Source organism: Eretmochelys imbricata, chromosome 2, assembly GCF_965152235.1.
Source record: "Eretmochelys imbricata isolate rEreImb1 chromosome 2, rEreImb1.hap1, whole genome shotgun sequence".
In the NCBI taxonomy this organism is placed as follows: domain Eukaryota; kingdom Metazoa; phylum Chordata; order Testudines; family Cheloniidae; genus Eretmochelys; species Eretmochelys imbricata.
The window spans coordinates 197,580,679-197,596,952 of NC_135573.1; the positions used below are offsets into that span (position 1 = coordinate 197,580,679).

The 16,274-nt window shown below is 45.9% G+C and overlaps 1 protein-coding gene across 1 annotated transcript in view; it reads left to right on the forward strand.

Moving 5' to 3' along the window:
* The window catches only part of NEK10 (NIMA related kinase 10), a 180,126-nt gene that overhangs the window by 143,998 nt on the left and 19,854 nt on the right, over positions 1 to 16,274 (forward strand). The window contains exons 30-32 of the mRNA XM_077809309.1: positions 6,204 to 6,241; positions 6,358 to 6,498; positions 15,220 to 15,320. Of these exons, the coding sequence (XP_077665435.1) occupies positions 6,204 to 6,241; positions 6,358 to 6,498; positions 15,220 to 15,320 (280 nt within the window). The remainder of the gene's footprint in view (positions 1 to 6,203; positions 6,242 to 6,357; positions 6,499 to 15,219; positions 15,321 to 16,274) is intronic.

The window sequence follows — 16,274 nt, forward strand, 5'->3', positions numbered from 1 at the left end:
CGACATCTGAAACCACCTCTCCTCCTGCTCGATCCACTGCTGCTCCTGCCCGGGCCCAAGAGACACCTCCCCTACAACGCCCAGACGAGCGAGGGAGCCCCGCCCTTGCTGTTAATAATCCAGCAGAGCCTATGGAGGAGGGTGCAGCAAAGATATTACTGGGCATAGGAGAGGGCCCACCCCAAGGAGAACCGCACCCCCCATGTTGTCTCACCGTTACCCCCCCGAGCCTCTGAACCATCGCCTCTGCCCTCCGACACGACCCCTGCTAACCAGCCCCCAGACGATGCTATGGAGGGCTGGACCCTAGTCCAGGGAAAGCGCGGCAAGCGGAAGGCTCGAGCTCCGCTGCACCCGTCCGATGCAGAGGCCCCCCGGAAGACCAGGAAGGGAGGCACTGATACTGAGCCTTCCGCTATGCCCACGAGTGAGATCCATCCGCCGGTGTCGGGAGGGGAAGACAAAATAGCACTGGAAGGTAGAATCTCCCCTCCGAGACCCCTGAGGAAGCCCCTTCTGCCCGAATATCATCCGAACCCCCCGCGAACCCCGAAGTGACCGTCGTAGCGGGCGCCAGAGCGGAGTCCCCCGGGGTGGCAGAAGACGACCTTTCCTCCATGTATGAGGAGATCGAGGCCCTAGGTTTGACCCCGGTCACCCAGGGAGAGAATGACCTACTGCCGGCTGGCCTCGATCTGGGCAGCCTTACCCCAGTCCCCCTTTCCCCATGCTCCCTCCCCCTAACCGCCTTCCCGGGCGAGCACCCTGCAGAAGGTGGTCCACCACCTAAAGCCATGGCTGCCAAATCCACCACAGAGCCTGCGCCTAGCATCAGTGGGAGCACCCCGTTAACCCTCGAATCTGTTCGGGAGGCACCACCTCTCAGCTGCTTGCCTCCCGAAGCCCAGAGCCTCGCCTCTGCCCCCGCCCCCACCCCCATCCCTGTCCCTGCCCAATCCACCTCCTCCTGCAATGCTATTGCCGCCCCTGGGGTTATTCTTTCCCGTTTTTTGCGGATCCCCCCCAAGGAGCAGTCTTCGCATTTTCCTGCTGTGACCCATTAGGAGCTGCAATTTTCCCTCCGCCATCCTCTTCTACCCCAAGGCTTGAGACGGACCTAATAACTTTAGCCTGTCAGATGCCCCGTCAGTGGTCTGCACCCTGCCTGCCTGCCTGAGCGGACCACAAGGCTGCACCAAGAGCCCCACCAGGGAATAACCCGGAAATCGCAACCCCCCCCCATGAGCTGTGAAAAGCATTGCGACAGTTTTTAGAAGACATCGGTGGCTCCCGCAACAGGGCACAGCTAGCTCTCCAGCTATGGGGGGACTTTGATCACATCCTCCAGCCCACAAGGGCCCTTATAAAGGAGGGTAAAGGGAAAGGAAGGCACGGTGCCGCGGCCTACGGGCGGGCCCGCAGCTTCCGTGACGATTTACTCACTTACGGGATGGGTCACGGATTGTTGCATGACCTGCCGGGGGCTGTGAACACCCCCGCCAACAAGGAACCCCCACCCCCCCAGCCCTCCGCATGACGCCCTTCATTATTGCAACTTTGAACACCAGGGGCTGTAGGATGGCTCTCCGCAGGTCCCAGGTGCTCTCTTACCTTCGGGAAGGGGGGTACTCTGTGGTTTTCCTGCAGGAGACCCATACGGATCCGACTGCCGAGGACACCTGGCGGCTGGAGTGGGGGGATGGGGTCTACTTCAGCCACTTCACAATTCGACAAGCTGGAGTGGCGACCCTGTTCTTCCCCAACCTACGGCCCGAGGTGCTAGGGGTGCTGCATCTCCGAGTCCATATGGAGGGGCTCGTGGTCAACCTCGTTAACATCTATGCCCTGACAACGAGCCCGAAGCGGCTGCAATTCTATCAGCGGGTGTCCGACTTCCTCGGCACCCTAGATTCTCACGAGTGCTTAGTCCTGGGAGGGGACTTTAACACCACCCTCGAGGAACAGGACCGCTCAGGGGCCGAGCTGAGCCCGGCCGCTGCGAACATTCTCCGAGAAATAGTCGAACATCACTCCCTAGTAGACATCTGGCATAACCACCACCCAGATGACACTTCTACGTTCACTTTTGTCCGGGTGGAGGCCCATCGGTCACACCACTCTCGGTTGGACCATATTTATTTATCCTGTTTCCATCTTTCACAGGCCCACTCCTCCAACATTCGGCCGGCCCCATTCTCCAACCATCATCTAGCCACCATAACAGCCTCCCTCCGTGCAGAGAGGCCGGGACCGACCTATTGGCACTTTAACAACAGCCTGTTGGAGGATGAGGGCTTCGTGACGTCCTTCCGGGAGTTTTGGCTGGCCTGGCGAGAGCAGCGGCGTGCCTTTCCCTCGGTGCGGCGATGGTGGGATCTAGGGAAGGTACGCGCCAAGCTCTTCTGCCGTGACTACACCTGGGGCACCAGCCGACGGAGAAATGCGGCGATAGAGCAGTTGGAAAGGGAGGTCTTAGAGATGGAGAGGCATCTGGCCGCCAGCCCCGAGGACCCGTTCCTCTGCGGAGCATGCTGGGAGAAGCGGGAGGAGCTCTGGACTCTCGAGGACCATAGGGCCCGAGGTGCCTTTGTTCAATCCTGCATCCGCCTCCTTCGGGAGATGGATCGCGGTTCCCGTTTCTTCTACGCCCTGGAGAAAACGAGGGGGGCCAAGAAACACGTCACCTGCCTTCTAGCAGAAGACGGCGCCCCCCTCACAGATCCGGTGGAGATGTGTGGGAGGGCCCATGACTTCTACACAAGCCTTTTCTCCCCGGATCCGACCGATCCTGGCGCTTGCAGGGTGCTCTGGGAGGAACTCCCCACGGTCAGCGTGGGCGATCGAGACCGACTAGAGCTGCCTCTCACCCTGGCCGAGTTCTTGGAAGCCCTCCGTCGCATGCCCACCAATAAATCTCCGGGCATGGACGGGCTGACCGTGGAGATCTACTGTGCGTTCTGGGACATTCTTGGCCCAGACCTAGCCACTGTCTGGGCTGAGTCTTTGCAGGGTGGGGTCCTCCCTCTTTCGTGCAGGCGAGCGGTGCTCGCCTTGTTGCCGAAGAAGGGGGACCTCCGCGATTTACGAAATTGGCGTCCCGTCTCGCTCCTTAGCACGGATTACAAAATCGTAGCGAAAGCAGTCTCGCTGCGGCTAGGGTCCGTGATTGCGGACGTGATCCACCCAGACCAGACCTATACTGTCTCAGGTCACAGCATTTTTGACAACCTATTTCTAGTCCGAGATCTTTTGGAACTTGGGCGTAGAGATGGTCTGTCGTTTGCCCTCCTGTCTCTCGATCAGGAGAAGGCGTTCGATAGAGTGGACCATGGGTACCTCCTGGGCACTCTGCAAGCGTTTGGTTTCGGACCTCAGTTTGTGAGTTTTCTCCAGGTGCTGTATGCTTCCGCGGAGTGTCTCGTTAGGCTCAACTGGACCCTGACCAAACCAGTCAGCTTCGGGCGAGGAGTACGGCAGGGGTGCCCCCTCTCGGGCCAGCTGTACGCTCTGGCGATCGAGCCCTTCCTCTGTCTCCTCCGCAGGAGGTTGACGGGGTTGGTGCTGCGGGAGCCGGAGCTGCGGCTGGTCCTGTCGGCGTACGCCGATGATGTGCTCCTCGTGGTCCAGGACCCGGGTGACTTGGCGCGGGTGGAGGCTTGCCAGGCCATCTATTCGGCAGCCTCCTCTGCCCGAGTCAACTGGGTCAAGAGCTCTGGCTTGGCAGTGGGGGACTGGCGGCGGGTGAGTTCTCTCCCACCCGCACTTCAGACCATCCAGTGGAGCGCGGGTCCACTGCTCTAGCTAGGCGTTTACCTTTCTGCCACGCACCCTTCTCCGCCGGAGAACTGGCAAAATTTAGAAGGCGGGGTGATAGAGCGGCTCCGGAAATGGACGATGCTACTCCGATGTCTCTCCCTCCAAGGGAGAGCACTGGTGCTTAACCAACTAGTCCTGTCCACGCTCTGGTACCGGCTCAACACCCTGGTCCCGGCCCCGGGTTTCCTGACTGACCTCCGGACATCAATTCTAGAGTTCTTTTGGTCAGGAATGCACTGGGCCCCGTTGGGGTTCTTCATCTACCCCTGAAGGAAGGAGGGCAGGGCCTGAAGTGTCTGCACACTCAGGTCCGTGTCTTCCGCCTCCAGGCCCTGCAGAGGCTCCTTTATAGTGCAGGTAGTTCGACGTGGAGCATATTGGCGCATGCCTTCCTGCGCCGCTTCCAAGGGCTCCGATATGACCGGCAGCTCTTTTATCTCTGTCTGAGAGGTTTTCCGCAAGACCTCTCCGGGCTGCCAGTCTTCTACCAGGACCTCCTCCGGACCTGGAAACTGTTTTCAACGACCAGGTCCGTAGCGGCCACCGTGGGAGCAGATCTCCTCGCGGAGCCCCTGCTACACAACCTCCAGCTCTGTGTGCAAGCAGCGGAGTCCCGTTCGGTGCGCCAGAGTTTGGTCCTGGCGGAAGTCACGAGAATCAGAGACCTCCTGGACTACGACCGGGGAGACTGGCTGGCTCCCCTGATGCTCGCTGGGCACATGGGGCTCTCCAGACCTAGTACTCCCCGGCGCGTACTTCAGGAGGTGAAGGCCGCCTTGACGCCCGCTGCTCAGGCTTATCTCAACCGAGCCCTGCGCGAGGGCGCACCCCGCCCACCCTCTACCCCAGGCCGTCCGGATCTTTCAATTGGGCCCCTACCCTGTAGATCCCAACAAACCCCTCACCCTTTCACTGCGAGCCGGCTGCATGAACTGCAGCCGGTCAGCTTCCAAATCATGCCACGGAAATATTTATACACACTCACGCTTCACACCCTCCACGCTCACACCCTGGTGTCCCGCCCCGATACAAAGTGGCGGGACCTCCTGCCACCTTTGGAGGGTGAGCAACCCTGGTGGGCCAGCCTGTATTCCACCTTGGTCCCGAGGGCCGTCGGGGACATTAGTTGGCGGCTCCTTCACGGAGTTGTGAGCACGGGCGTGTTTTTGACACGGTTCACCCCCATCCCGGATACTTGCCCTTTTTGCAACATGAGAGAAACCCTGGCGCACGTATATTTAGAGTGTGCCAGGCTGCAGCCCCTTTTCCGGCTCCTCACGAATATTTTATTACACTTTTGGCTACACTTTTCCCCTCACCTTTTTATTTACACGCTCCCCATCCGTGGCCCCACAAAATCGCGAGATCTCCTGGTTAACCTCCTCCTGGCCCTAGCTAAAACAGCCATTTATAAAACAAGAGAGAGGAGGTTGGCTAATGAAGCGTCTTGCGATTGTAGGGCCGTTTTCCGATCCTCAGTACATTCACGTATCCAGGCGGAGTTCCTCTGGGCGGCGTCCACCGACTCCCTTGACGCCTTCGAGGAGCGGTGGGCGCTGTCCGAGGTTCTCTGCTCGGTGACCTCGTCCGGTTCCCTCCATCTGACACTTTGATTGAGGGGAAGAGCGAGAGACCCCAGCCCCAGCCGTTGCCGCTGTGGATACCATCATTCTTGTCACCTAGGAGGAGTCCTATCACACGTGGTGTACATCCCCATCCACCCCGCAGCCTTGCCCATCTTGTCGGGCACTCTCAGGAGAGGAATAATCAGTGACACTGGGCGTGGCACTAGATACCTCGAGGGGGTGGAAGACCATGAGTGTCGAGGAAGCCCCCCTGCTCTAGGCCACCAGGTAACTCAGGAGGGTGGAAGACCACGAGTGTCGAGGAAGCCCCCCCGCTCTGGGCCCAGGCTAGCCTGAACACTTCTCCCTCCTGAAGGCTGCTGTGTTATACCTTGTGTTTGCTTTTGTTGCATAGTTTTGCTTTATCCTTTTTGGTGATTCCTTGTAAGTGTTACACAAATAAAATTCTTTTCTGCTTAAAAAAAAAACAAAAACACTCTCCTGCTGCCCTCTGGCCATGCTGTATCACAATTGTTTAATCTTGTGCCCCTCACAACCCTAATTTTCTTTACCTATGACTATGGCCAGGGTCATTTGCAGAGAGATATTTTCATATGTATACAGTGCAGAGTTCAAAATTATTTTAAAATGTTGATTCTGGGTCATGTAGCTGAAGCTGCTGGACTGTGCCAAATATTGGGCAAAGGGATGGGAGGTAGGAGATCATGAGGGGGCATGTGATGGGAGCAAGGGACATTTTATTTCCCCTGGAATCTTTATGATTTGAAACAAGACAATATCAAACCTACTTCTGTTTTATAGAGATCATATTGGATGCCTAGGATCAAGACCAAGGCCAGGTAATTACATGTTTATGACAACCAGACGTGCACTGAAATTAAATCTTACCATTTCCAAGTTCTTTTAAAGTTTGTTTTAGTTGCATATACGGTATCTCCCTCTTTTATTTCTTCAGCTTTGCTGCCTCTTGATCTGCTTCTGAAAGTACCTACGCTCATGTTCAGGGCCAACGTTAAGAAAATAGAGGCATCGTTAGTGACAGGGTGGCAGTCTTATGGCCTTCCAGCTGTGGTTCTTCGCAACCTAAAAGATCATGGTAGTACTCAACAGTAACATTTTGAAGTCAAACAAATGATAGGAGAGCACAAAATTCTGTATGAGACAGAAACACAGTATGTGAGTGATCCTTAAGGAAACACTTTAAAAATATGAATTCCAAGAAAATTCTTCAGGGCTCTATTTTGGCATGCCTTTACCAGCGCAAATTTCCATTTAATGCAGTGAGAATTTCTCCTGAGTAGGTCGTGCTGCATACAGTCTTTTAAGTTACAGTATGTTTGCACATATATCATCGTTGGTGAAGCAGTCTTGTAGTTTCACATGCTTTTTATTCTCATTGATATGATTTAAATACTCTGTGCTTCAGTGCTGATACTTCATAATGTACATTGTCACCTAAATTCAGTTTTATTTGAAAGAGAATTATTTTGAGCAATTGGAATACTGCTCTTCATAGAAACTCTTTCATGTACATATAGTAACTGTTGTTTCATAGCTTTTTGGTTATTATGTCTGTTTTGGGAATTTTAATTATGCAATACAAAACACAAACTATTGCCCAATTATTACAGTTACTATTGTTTTCCTGAAAGTGTTGTAATTAGAGATATACAAACTCTGTGAATGCACCCTGTATCCAGCCAGAATGTCTCAAAATCATAATGGTCTGTGAGGCAACACAGCTGCCCTCAGCGTAAATTAAAGAGAACACTGATATCTCCCATTAGGTTTTAGGGCATAGGTCTAAAGTAGACTCTAAAGCATGTCTTAGAAATACCTGCATTGCAGAGATATATGTCTGCTCCCTGGATTTCAATATATGTATTTATGCTCTTGAGTTGGTTTCCAGATCAGATGCCCAATCTGGGAGAGCAGTTGTATAATCTTATTTAATAAGTTTTCCTCAGAATTTTGCTACTATTATCTAATCTCCTGAGAGTATGGATCCATACTGACAATCTGCTGATGACTAAGCTCTTTATTTAAGATCCAGAAGTGATAATGTGTATGACTTGTAAATGTGCAACATTAGAAAGTCAGAAGTTGAAATTGATTTGTCATGTAGGAATTATAGAACATTAAATCTGATGTATATTAAACCCCCTTTATACTATTCTGTCAGGCAGAACAGTGTAGAGGGGCCTATGTGAAAATAAGAATCGTGCCAGTGTTAAATCAATTGTATCTTCTGACTTTCTGTGAATCAATTTTTGTTTGCAGAAGACATAATATATAGTTGTGTGCTTTAGTCTTTTAAAATGGTCTAAAGCTTGGTCAGCAATATTTTTTCTACTGATCCTTAAAGTTTGAATTAATATTTTTCCATGGAGCACAAATAAATTATTATGCCACTACGGTTCAAAAGGTAGATGTATAGTACTCTTTAATTAATGAAAGACAGTTAACTTTTCATTGTGGAGTCCAGAAATCAGGGGTTTAGTATACTCTGCTTAGTTCATAGCTCAGCAATACTAGTTCATTTAAGAAGGCTAGTAAATGTATTTCCTCTCAAGCTGCCTGTGGCTAATCTGTATTTGATATCTCATTGAGGAAGGGAGGGAACAAATCACATAAGAGTTTGAGATTACTTGCTGACTAGCAAATGAATGTTTTTGCTTCAAAACAAGTGAACAGCCTTTTAACTGTTATTCTTGAGGGAAAAATATTAAGAACATTTAGTTACTTACATATGGGCACCAAGAGAAAAAAATGTATCACGGCACCAGGCAATTTTGGCTACTACATCAAATTCCTATGACATACATTTATAATATATTACAGCCTATAGACTATCACAAGAATAATGTTAGAGTTGTCTATGTTGTAATGACTTTTTTTGAGCAGAAGGCATAACACTGTTCACCCTTTGGCTATCATGTCTGTTTTAGGATATCTCTAGGCTTTTTTGCATTACTATTATTATTTTTTCTAAGTTGGTTAAGTTATTCTTACTCTATCATCCTGCTTGCCTTCTGTCAAATTCCAGTTCTTCCTCAGTCTTATCTCAGGGTGAATGTTACTTCCTGATTTCCAAGAGTGTGGTTCTTTCTCTCCATTGGTCTTTTCCACAGTTCCAAACTCTCCCCCTCCCAGCTTGTCTTCAGATTCTTACCAAGCAGTGTCTTGAAATGCCCTCGTCATCTTTGGGTACATGTATAGGGGGGCAAAACTGACCATACATACCAATCCATAAGTGATTTAATGAGTATTCATGACACAGCTCAAAAATCCAAGACAGTAGCTTTGGGAGGAGATACATTCATAAGCTCCAATTTCCTGTTAGTACCTCTTTATGCTGAAAGCAATATACTTTAGTATAATCTATACACATCCTCTTATCGGATGGTTTCACAAAGCTGTAAATGAAAAAATGTACAATACAATTGTAATATAAATAAATGTACCGTAGAACCTCAGAGTTACAAACTGACTGGTCAACCACACACCTCATTTGGAACCAGAAGTACGCAATCAGGCAGCAGCAGAGACAAAAATAAATAAGCAAATACACTACAGTATTTTGTCAAATGTAAAGTACTAAAAAACAAAGGTAAAGTTTAAAAAAAAGATTTGATAAGGTAAGGAAACTGTTTCTGTGTGTGTTCATTTAAATTAAGATGGTTAAAGCAGCATTTTTCTTCTGCATAGTAAGGTGCCAAAGCTGTATTAAGTCAATGTTCAGTTGTAAACTTTTGAAAGAACAACCATAACGTTTTGTTCAGAGTTACAAGCATTTCAGAGTTACGAACAACCTCCATTCCCGAGGTGTTCATAACTCTGAGGTTCCACTGTATTTTGCCTAGGCAAAAATATAGCACTATGAATGCATAACTTCCTCTAGCTGTATTTCATGAATGATTCGACAGTACAGATTGACTAGAATAACAGATAGTGATGATCTAGCTTAAAAGGAAAGCATGCAAATCTAGTTAATGTGTTCATGCAATAAAATTGGAAAATTCACCTTCTCTTTCTCTTTGTTGTAAATAATTCAGTTATTAACAATCAGTTTTACATTTCTTTCTTGCCTAAATAAAATCAGCAATAACTAATTTAATACATTATTCATAATAAGTAAAAGCCTTTAAAGAAGTGTTGTTGTATTCTGTGACAAAGCTCTGTCCTTGCCTCCATGGGTCCCACATTTCCTGGCAGATTTTTGCTAGCTTCAGAGGCTCACTGTGACCCTCCTTGTAACCCTTCTCTCTCTAGAGACAAGGGTCACAGTCTACTGAGCCATTTTCATCATAAGCCAGCAAGGGAGGTGAGGAGAAGTTATCCTTCCTTGCACAGTCTCTGTTGTCTCCCAGTCTCAGTGATTAATCAGCAGGCAAACGGGGGGAGCCCAGGCCCACCCTCTACTCCGGGCTCCAGCCCAGGGACCCTAATAGTATCAGCTATGGTAGCTGACCTTTTAGAAACATGACATGTACAATTCCCTGAGCTACTTCCCCCACAGCAGCCCTCACTTCCTCAAGCTCCACTTCACCCTTACCTCAGGACCTCCTTCCTTGTGCCTGATATGGTGTATACTACTCAGTCTCTCCAACAGCACAACTTCCTCCCACAGCTCCTGACATGCACACCCACCTGACTAACTGGGAGGCTTTTAACTAGTTTCAGCCAGCCCATGATTGGCTTCAGGTGTCCCAAGCAACCTAGCCTTCTGGAAAGTTCTTAATTGGCCCCAGGTGTTTTAGTTGACCTGGAGCAGCTGCCATTTCACTTATCTTGGTACCAGGGATTTGTTTAGCCTGGAGCTAATATATCTATCTCCCACTACTTTTCTATAGCCATCTGGCCTTGTCCCATCACAATTCTTAATTCTAAAACTATGAATGATTGCTTTTGTTAAAGAAAATTACTTTGAATTTTTTTTTTTGCCCCAATTCCTCCAGTTTTCCTGTTAGACATAGTTCTGGATTATCAAACAGAGATTCAACAAGTGCATCAGTAAAAATCCACCTTTGCAAACACAGTGAAGCAGTTACTGGTGCACGCCCCAGGTGTGTGTACTTTTTTGTATGCATACCTATTACCTCCTGTATTTGAAAATTTGACCCATAATGTGTTCTTAAGTTATAACTGAAGTTATAAAGAAAAATTAAAATTCAAAGCGCTAAATTTTAAAAAAAAAGATTATTGGTGCCTCTGTTCTCAGTGAGGGTGAGAAACTGGAGACAAGACATAGGGGCATGATTTTCTGAGGGTATGTGCTTGGTGCTTTCTAAATATCAGGCCTTTTTAATATGTCTTAGGTTGGGAACCCAAAGTAACGAGACACCCTAAATCACTATTCACTTCTGACAATGTAGGCCATGATCTTTATTTAAGATGGTCTCTAAACTGGGATGATATCTTCTGCAATCCATTTTCTTACCACTTTCACAATGAATTATTTGTTATCAGCTGTCTTATGCAAAAGTCTACTTCCACTTCTATGAAATGATGATTATGCTCAGAAAATTTTCCAAGCCTGAAATTTTATTGAGAGAAATACTTTACAAACCAGATAAAACAATAACTTCTTAATATGTAAAGTCTGTACTCAGTATCCTGAAACAAGGTTACTTATGTGACCAACGGAAAGGGGGGGGGTGTTTAAAAAATCCAGTGCCTCATGTGAGTACATCACACACATGTATACATGGAGATTAAATTCGTATTTGCATTTGATGTTTTCTATAACCTGTACTCACCTTTTTATCAATGACAGCTTTCAGAGTAACAGCCGTGTTAGTCTGTATTCGCAAAAAGAAAAGGAGTACTTGTGGCACCTTAGAGACTAACCAATTTATTTGAGCATAAGCTTTCGTGAGCTACAGCTCACTTCATCGGATGCATACTGTGGAAACTGCAGAAGACATTATATACACAGAGACCATGAAACAATACCTCCTCCCACCCCACTCTCCTGCTGGTAATAGCTTATCTAAAGTGATCACTCTCCTTACAATGTGTATGATAATCAAGGTGGGCCATTTCCAGCACAAATCCAGGTTTTCTCACCCTCCGCCCCCTCCCACACAAACTCACTCTCCTGATGGTAATAGCCCATCCAAAGTGACCACTCTCTTTACAATGTGTATGATAATCAAGGTAGGCCATTTCCAGCACAAATCCAGGTTTTCTCACCCCCCCCCCCCCGCCCTTTCCAAAAACCACACACACAAACTCACTCTTCTGCTGGTAGTAGCTTATCCAAAGTGACCACTCTCCTTACAGTGTGTATGAAAATCAAGGTGGGCCATTTCCAGCACAAATCCACTGCTGAATTGGAATTCATTTGCAAATTGGATACTATTAATTTAGGCTTAAATAGAGACTGGGAGTGGCTAAGTCATTATGCAAGGTAGCCTATTTCCCCTTGTTTTTTCCTACCCCCCCCCCCCCGCGACGTTCTGGTTAAACTTGGATTTATGCTGGAAATGGCCCACCTTGATTATCATACACATTGTAAGGAGAGTGGTCAGTTTGGATGAGCTATTACCAGCAGGAGAGTGAGTTTGTGTGTGTGTGGGGGCGGGGGTGAGAAGACCTGGATTTGTGCTGGAAATGGCCCACCTTGATTATCATGCACATTGTAGGGAGAGTGGTCACTTTTGATAAGCTATTACCAGCAGGAGAGTGAGTTTGTGTGTGTGTGTGTTTTGGGGGGGGGGGGGGGTGAGAAAACCTGGATTTGTGCTGGAAATGGCCCGCCTTGAATATCATGCACATTGTAGGGAGAGTGGTCACTTTCGATAAGCTATTACCAGCAGGAGAGTGAGTTTGTGTGTGTGTGTGTTTTGGGGGGGGTGAGAAAACCTGGATTTCTGCTGGAAATGGCCCACCTTGATTTTCATACACATTGTAAGGAGAGTGGTCACTTTGGACAAGCTATTACCAGCAGGAGAGTGAGTTTGTGTGTGTGGTTTTTGGAAAAGGGGGGGGTGAGAAAACCTGGATTTGTGCTGGAAATGGCCCACCTTGATTATCATACACATTGTAAAGAGAGTGGTCACTTTGGATGGGCTATTACCATCAGGAGAGTGAGTTTGGGGGTGGGGGGAGGGTGAGAAAACCTGGATTTGTGCTGGAAATGGCCCACCTTGATTATCATACACATTGTAAGGAGAGTGATCACTTTAGATAAGCTATTACCAGCAGGAGAGTGGGGTGGGAGGAGGTATTGTTTCATGGTCTCTGTGTATATAATGTCTTCTGCAGTTTCCACAGTATGCATCCGATGAAGTGAGCTGTAGCTCACGAAAGCTTATGCTCAAATAAATTGGTTAGTCTCTAAGGTGCCACAAGTACTCCTTTTCTTTTTATCAATATTCAATTAATCTGGCATCTGGAAGTTTGAGGTTTTATAGCCAACTATCCCTGCATATTCATAGATGAAGGTAGCTCTGCTTGTATGAATCTCCACTCATGTATATGTAGCATGATGGACTGAAACAGAGTAAATTCATGCTACTAAATCTACAGAAAATGTTAATTTTATTGATAAAGTGCCACATGGCAAGGTGATCAATCGCTGCACAGTTAAAATATATAACAAAACAATAACAAAACACAATTAACAGACAATACAAAAAAACAAATAAAACACTAAAAAGACATAATGATGTCATTAAACAGGAGTCATACACAGGAGCCGAAAGGGATTTCAGCTGGAAACACCTGGTGTGTCTTCAAATATTTTTTAAAAAGCGGGGCAGGGATTGGCTGAGGTGGATGTCAAGAGAAGTAAGTTCCATATCTCTAGGGCCACCACACAAAGGTGGTGCAAGTCATTATTATCAGATCCATTTGTACTCCATGGCACGAATGGAACCAATTTTATAGCAACAACTGGAATTTCACACAACATCAATCTTAGAAAAGCAAGAAATATCGATCCTTTGGCACCACACACACACACACTCAAATCTGGCTCATAGTTTAAAATACTGAGATGTAAAATTCAACAATAATTAATTTTTACATTGATTATTTTTGAGATTTTTTTTGCTGTGCTTTCCAGGCCTTGATTCCTTTGACGTTGTCTAGCCTGTTTCAAAACCTCCTTCTCCACAAGGGTGCCAAAGAAGGGAGCCCTTTTAGCTGGCTTCAGGGGCTCCCCTCTCTAGTTTCTGGCTCACAGCTGCTGCCCTATAGATTAATTAAAAGCACCTGAAGCCAATTAGAGCACCTGAAGCTAGTCACCTGATAAAAGCCCCCTGCTTCAATCAGCCAGGGGAAGGAGTTGGAGTAAAGTGGTTTGGAGTTGGAGCAGAGAGCAGTTTGAAGGAGTTGAAGTAGAGGAGAGTTTGGAGAAGTGCCGTGGCTGGCTAGAAGACCAAGACCCTAGGTAAAGAGACACCTGGCTTGTGCAGAGAGAGAGGGCAGGAAGCCCCACAAGCTGAAAGCAGGAAAGCGAAGTAGCCCAGGGGAAGGAAGCACTAGTTCAAATGGTTTACCACTATCCCTAGGGGCCCTGGGCTGGGACCCGGAGTAGAGGTCGGGCCCGGGTCCCTCCCTCTCCGGGTTACTAGTGGGACAGTAGATACCCTAGTTCAGGGGCAGGAAACTGTGCCCTGAACCACCCCAAGAAGAGGAAGCGTGGGACACATCATAATCGTACTGGCAATTTGCCACAGTGTACATACAGACAAATTGTATGTGTGTATATGTATACATACAGAATATGTAGAGCAACAGCACTAACACCATATAATACATAATTCTGCTTATGTGCTAGGACGCTGAGATACACTTGCCATGGGGACTATAGATTTGAAATCTCAATTATAACATTGCATTAATGCTTCTTTGGGCAGAGGATAGGGGAGTGGAATGATGGGCTTCATTTACAGCATTGCATTTTGATTAGCATCTATGGCCTTTTCCATTATGCATGATATATGCCAATTATTCAGTAATATGCTTACTATGATGATATTTAGAAGGCCTTTAACAAGTTCCTCCATAGCCTGTCCTGAATTTTTTTTTTTTTTTTTTTTTTGGGTCTGTCAGCCAAAATGGTAACTGGCAGGAACAGGGAATTCTGACAAATAACTACCATTTTCATTGAGTTAGGCAATGAACAGAAAACATGAGGCAATCCATTGTCTCACATTCTCATTGAGGTGTTCTCAAAAGCTGATGCGGCTAGATATTGGAAAGAAAAGTTAACAAGGAACACATGGTACAATAAGTGGGAGTAAAGCTATTTTGTGAAAATAATACTTCCATACTATCTTCATAAAACATATTATAATCTCTAAGGTAAAAGAGATACTTGTTAATAGTAATAAAATATTTGAAAGCAAAGGAGCATGTGTGCAATAATCTGTGTGCAAAATAAATGATAGTTTGCCACAATTAAAATCAGAGGGTCGTGTTTATTATATTGTTAGGTAACCCTACACATAAAATTGAAAAGGCTTTTATGAGTAGCAAAATATATTTACGCCTCTTCTCTCCCAAATAACCTATTTTAGTTTGAATGAAGCAGAGAAAGTGATTTTACTTTTTGAATTTATGATTAATAAGGCGATCTAACTTGTAAGGTTTTTAGTTTAACCTTTTTATCCTTTTGTAATATTAGAACTGATCTCAGACTTGGACATTATTGGGGAAAAAGTCAGAGATTAAAAGGCAAAGGACTATTTTTGTCTAGATTCCATATAGAAACAATAATTTTAAAAAAATAATCTGCACACACTAGTGATATGTCCTGGAAAAACAACAAAATGGGCTCTCCTGATTGTAGCATTATCATCTGCAGCATCTGCAGGAATTGCTGTGTCACAAAGGAAGGTGCGCCAGATCAGTGACCCTATTCAGCAGATTCTAATTCAGCTGCACAAAATAATCTACATCACTCAGGTATGCATTTCTGCTCCTTCAGAACACTCCATCCTCTTGTTTGCTTGTTGATGTCAAAATGATTGTACTACAGTGTTGCTATTCTTTAAAAACAACAGAACTTGACATTTTTACAGATGGCGTGATATTTTTAAAAAATATTATTTTTTAAAATAAAAACTAACCTTGAATATTAGTATATGAAGGATGGTAATACGTGAGTCATATTAAGAAATGCCATTGGCTCACCTCATTAAAATGGATTTTATACAGAAACTTATTTTAATAACATTCTGACATGCCAGTAATATGAGTATTGTATTTCAAATGACTTAATATAAAACACTGACACAAAGATTTCATGAAATTCTTTTATTCGTTTAGTCATTTTTAACAGTTTCCTGTTATTTCTAACACAGTACTTCAATTGCTGAATGCATTAGTTAGCTTAAATATTTTGAATTTAAATACAGTTTCTATTCTGACTTAATGCTAATTGAAGAAATTCAGTGTTTAATATTTAAAGGAGTAGCAGCTCTGATTTCAAACTGGTACTAAAGCAAAACTGTAACTAGTATAAATCTCTTAAACTGTACTCTCAAACTGTTAGTATAACAAATGATTTCATTCTCCAGCAGCATGGCTTCAACTCAGTAGTAGAGGTCACAATTACTAATTTTAAATGAATGCCAATTTACCCTCCAAAATTCACAGTTTATACTTGGCAAGACGTGCTTATTACCACTGGAGCTTTCAGATTGCTGAGCAAAGTTGGTTCAATTTTCTTTTAAAGTAGAACAGCCAAACTGAATTTGTATATCACACATAATAGGACTCGTTAACCTATTTTACATCCTTGAAATTATTATACCTGTCAAAGGTGAAAAATGCTGGAAGTGAATCCCCTAGGCGAAAGAAAAGAAACTTCTCTTTAATTTAAAAGAAAATGAAATGATTGAATTTAATGCCAGTGTG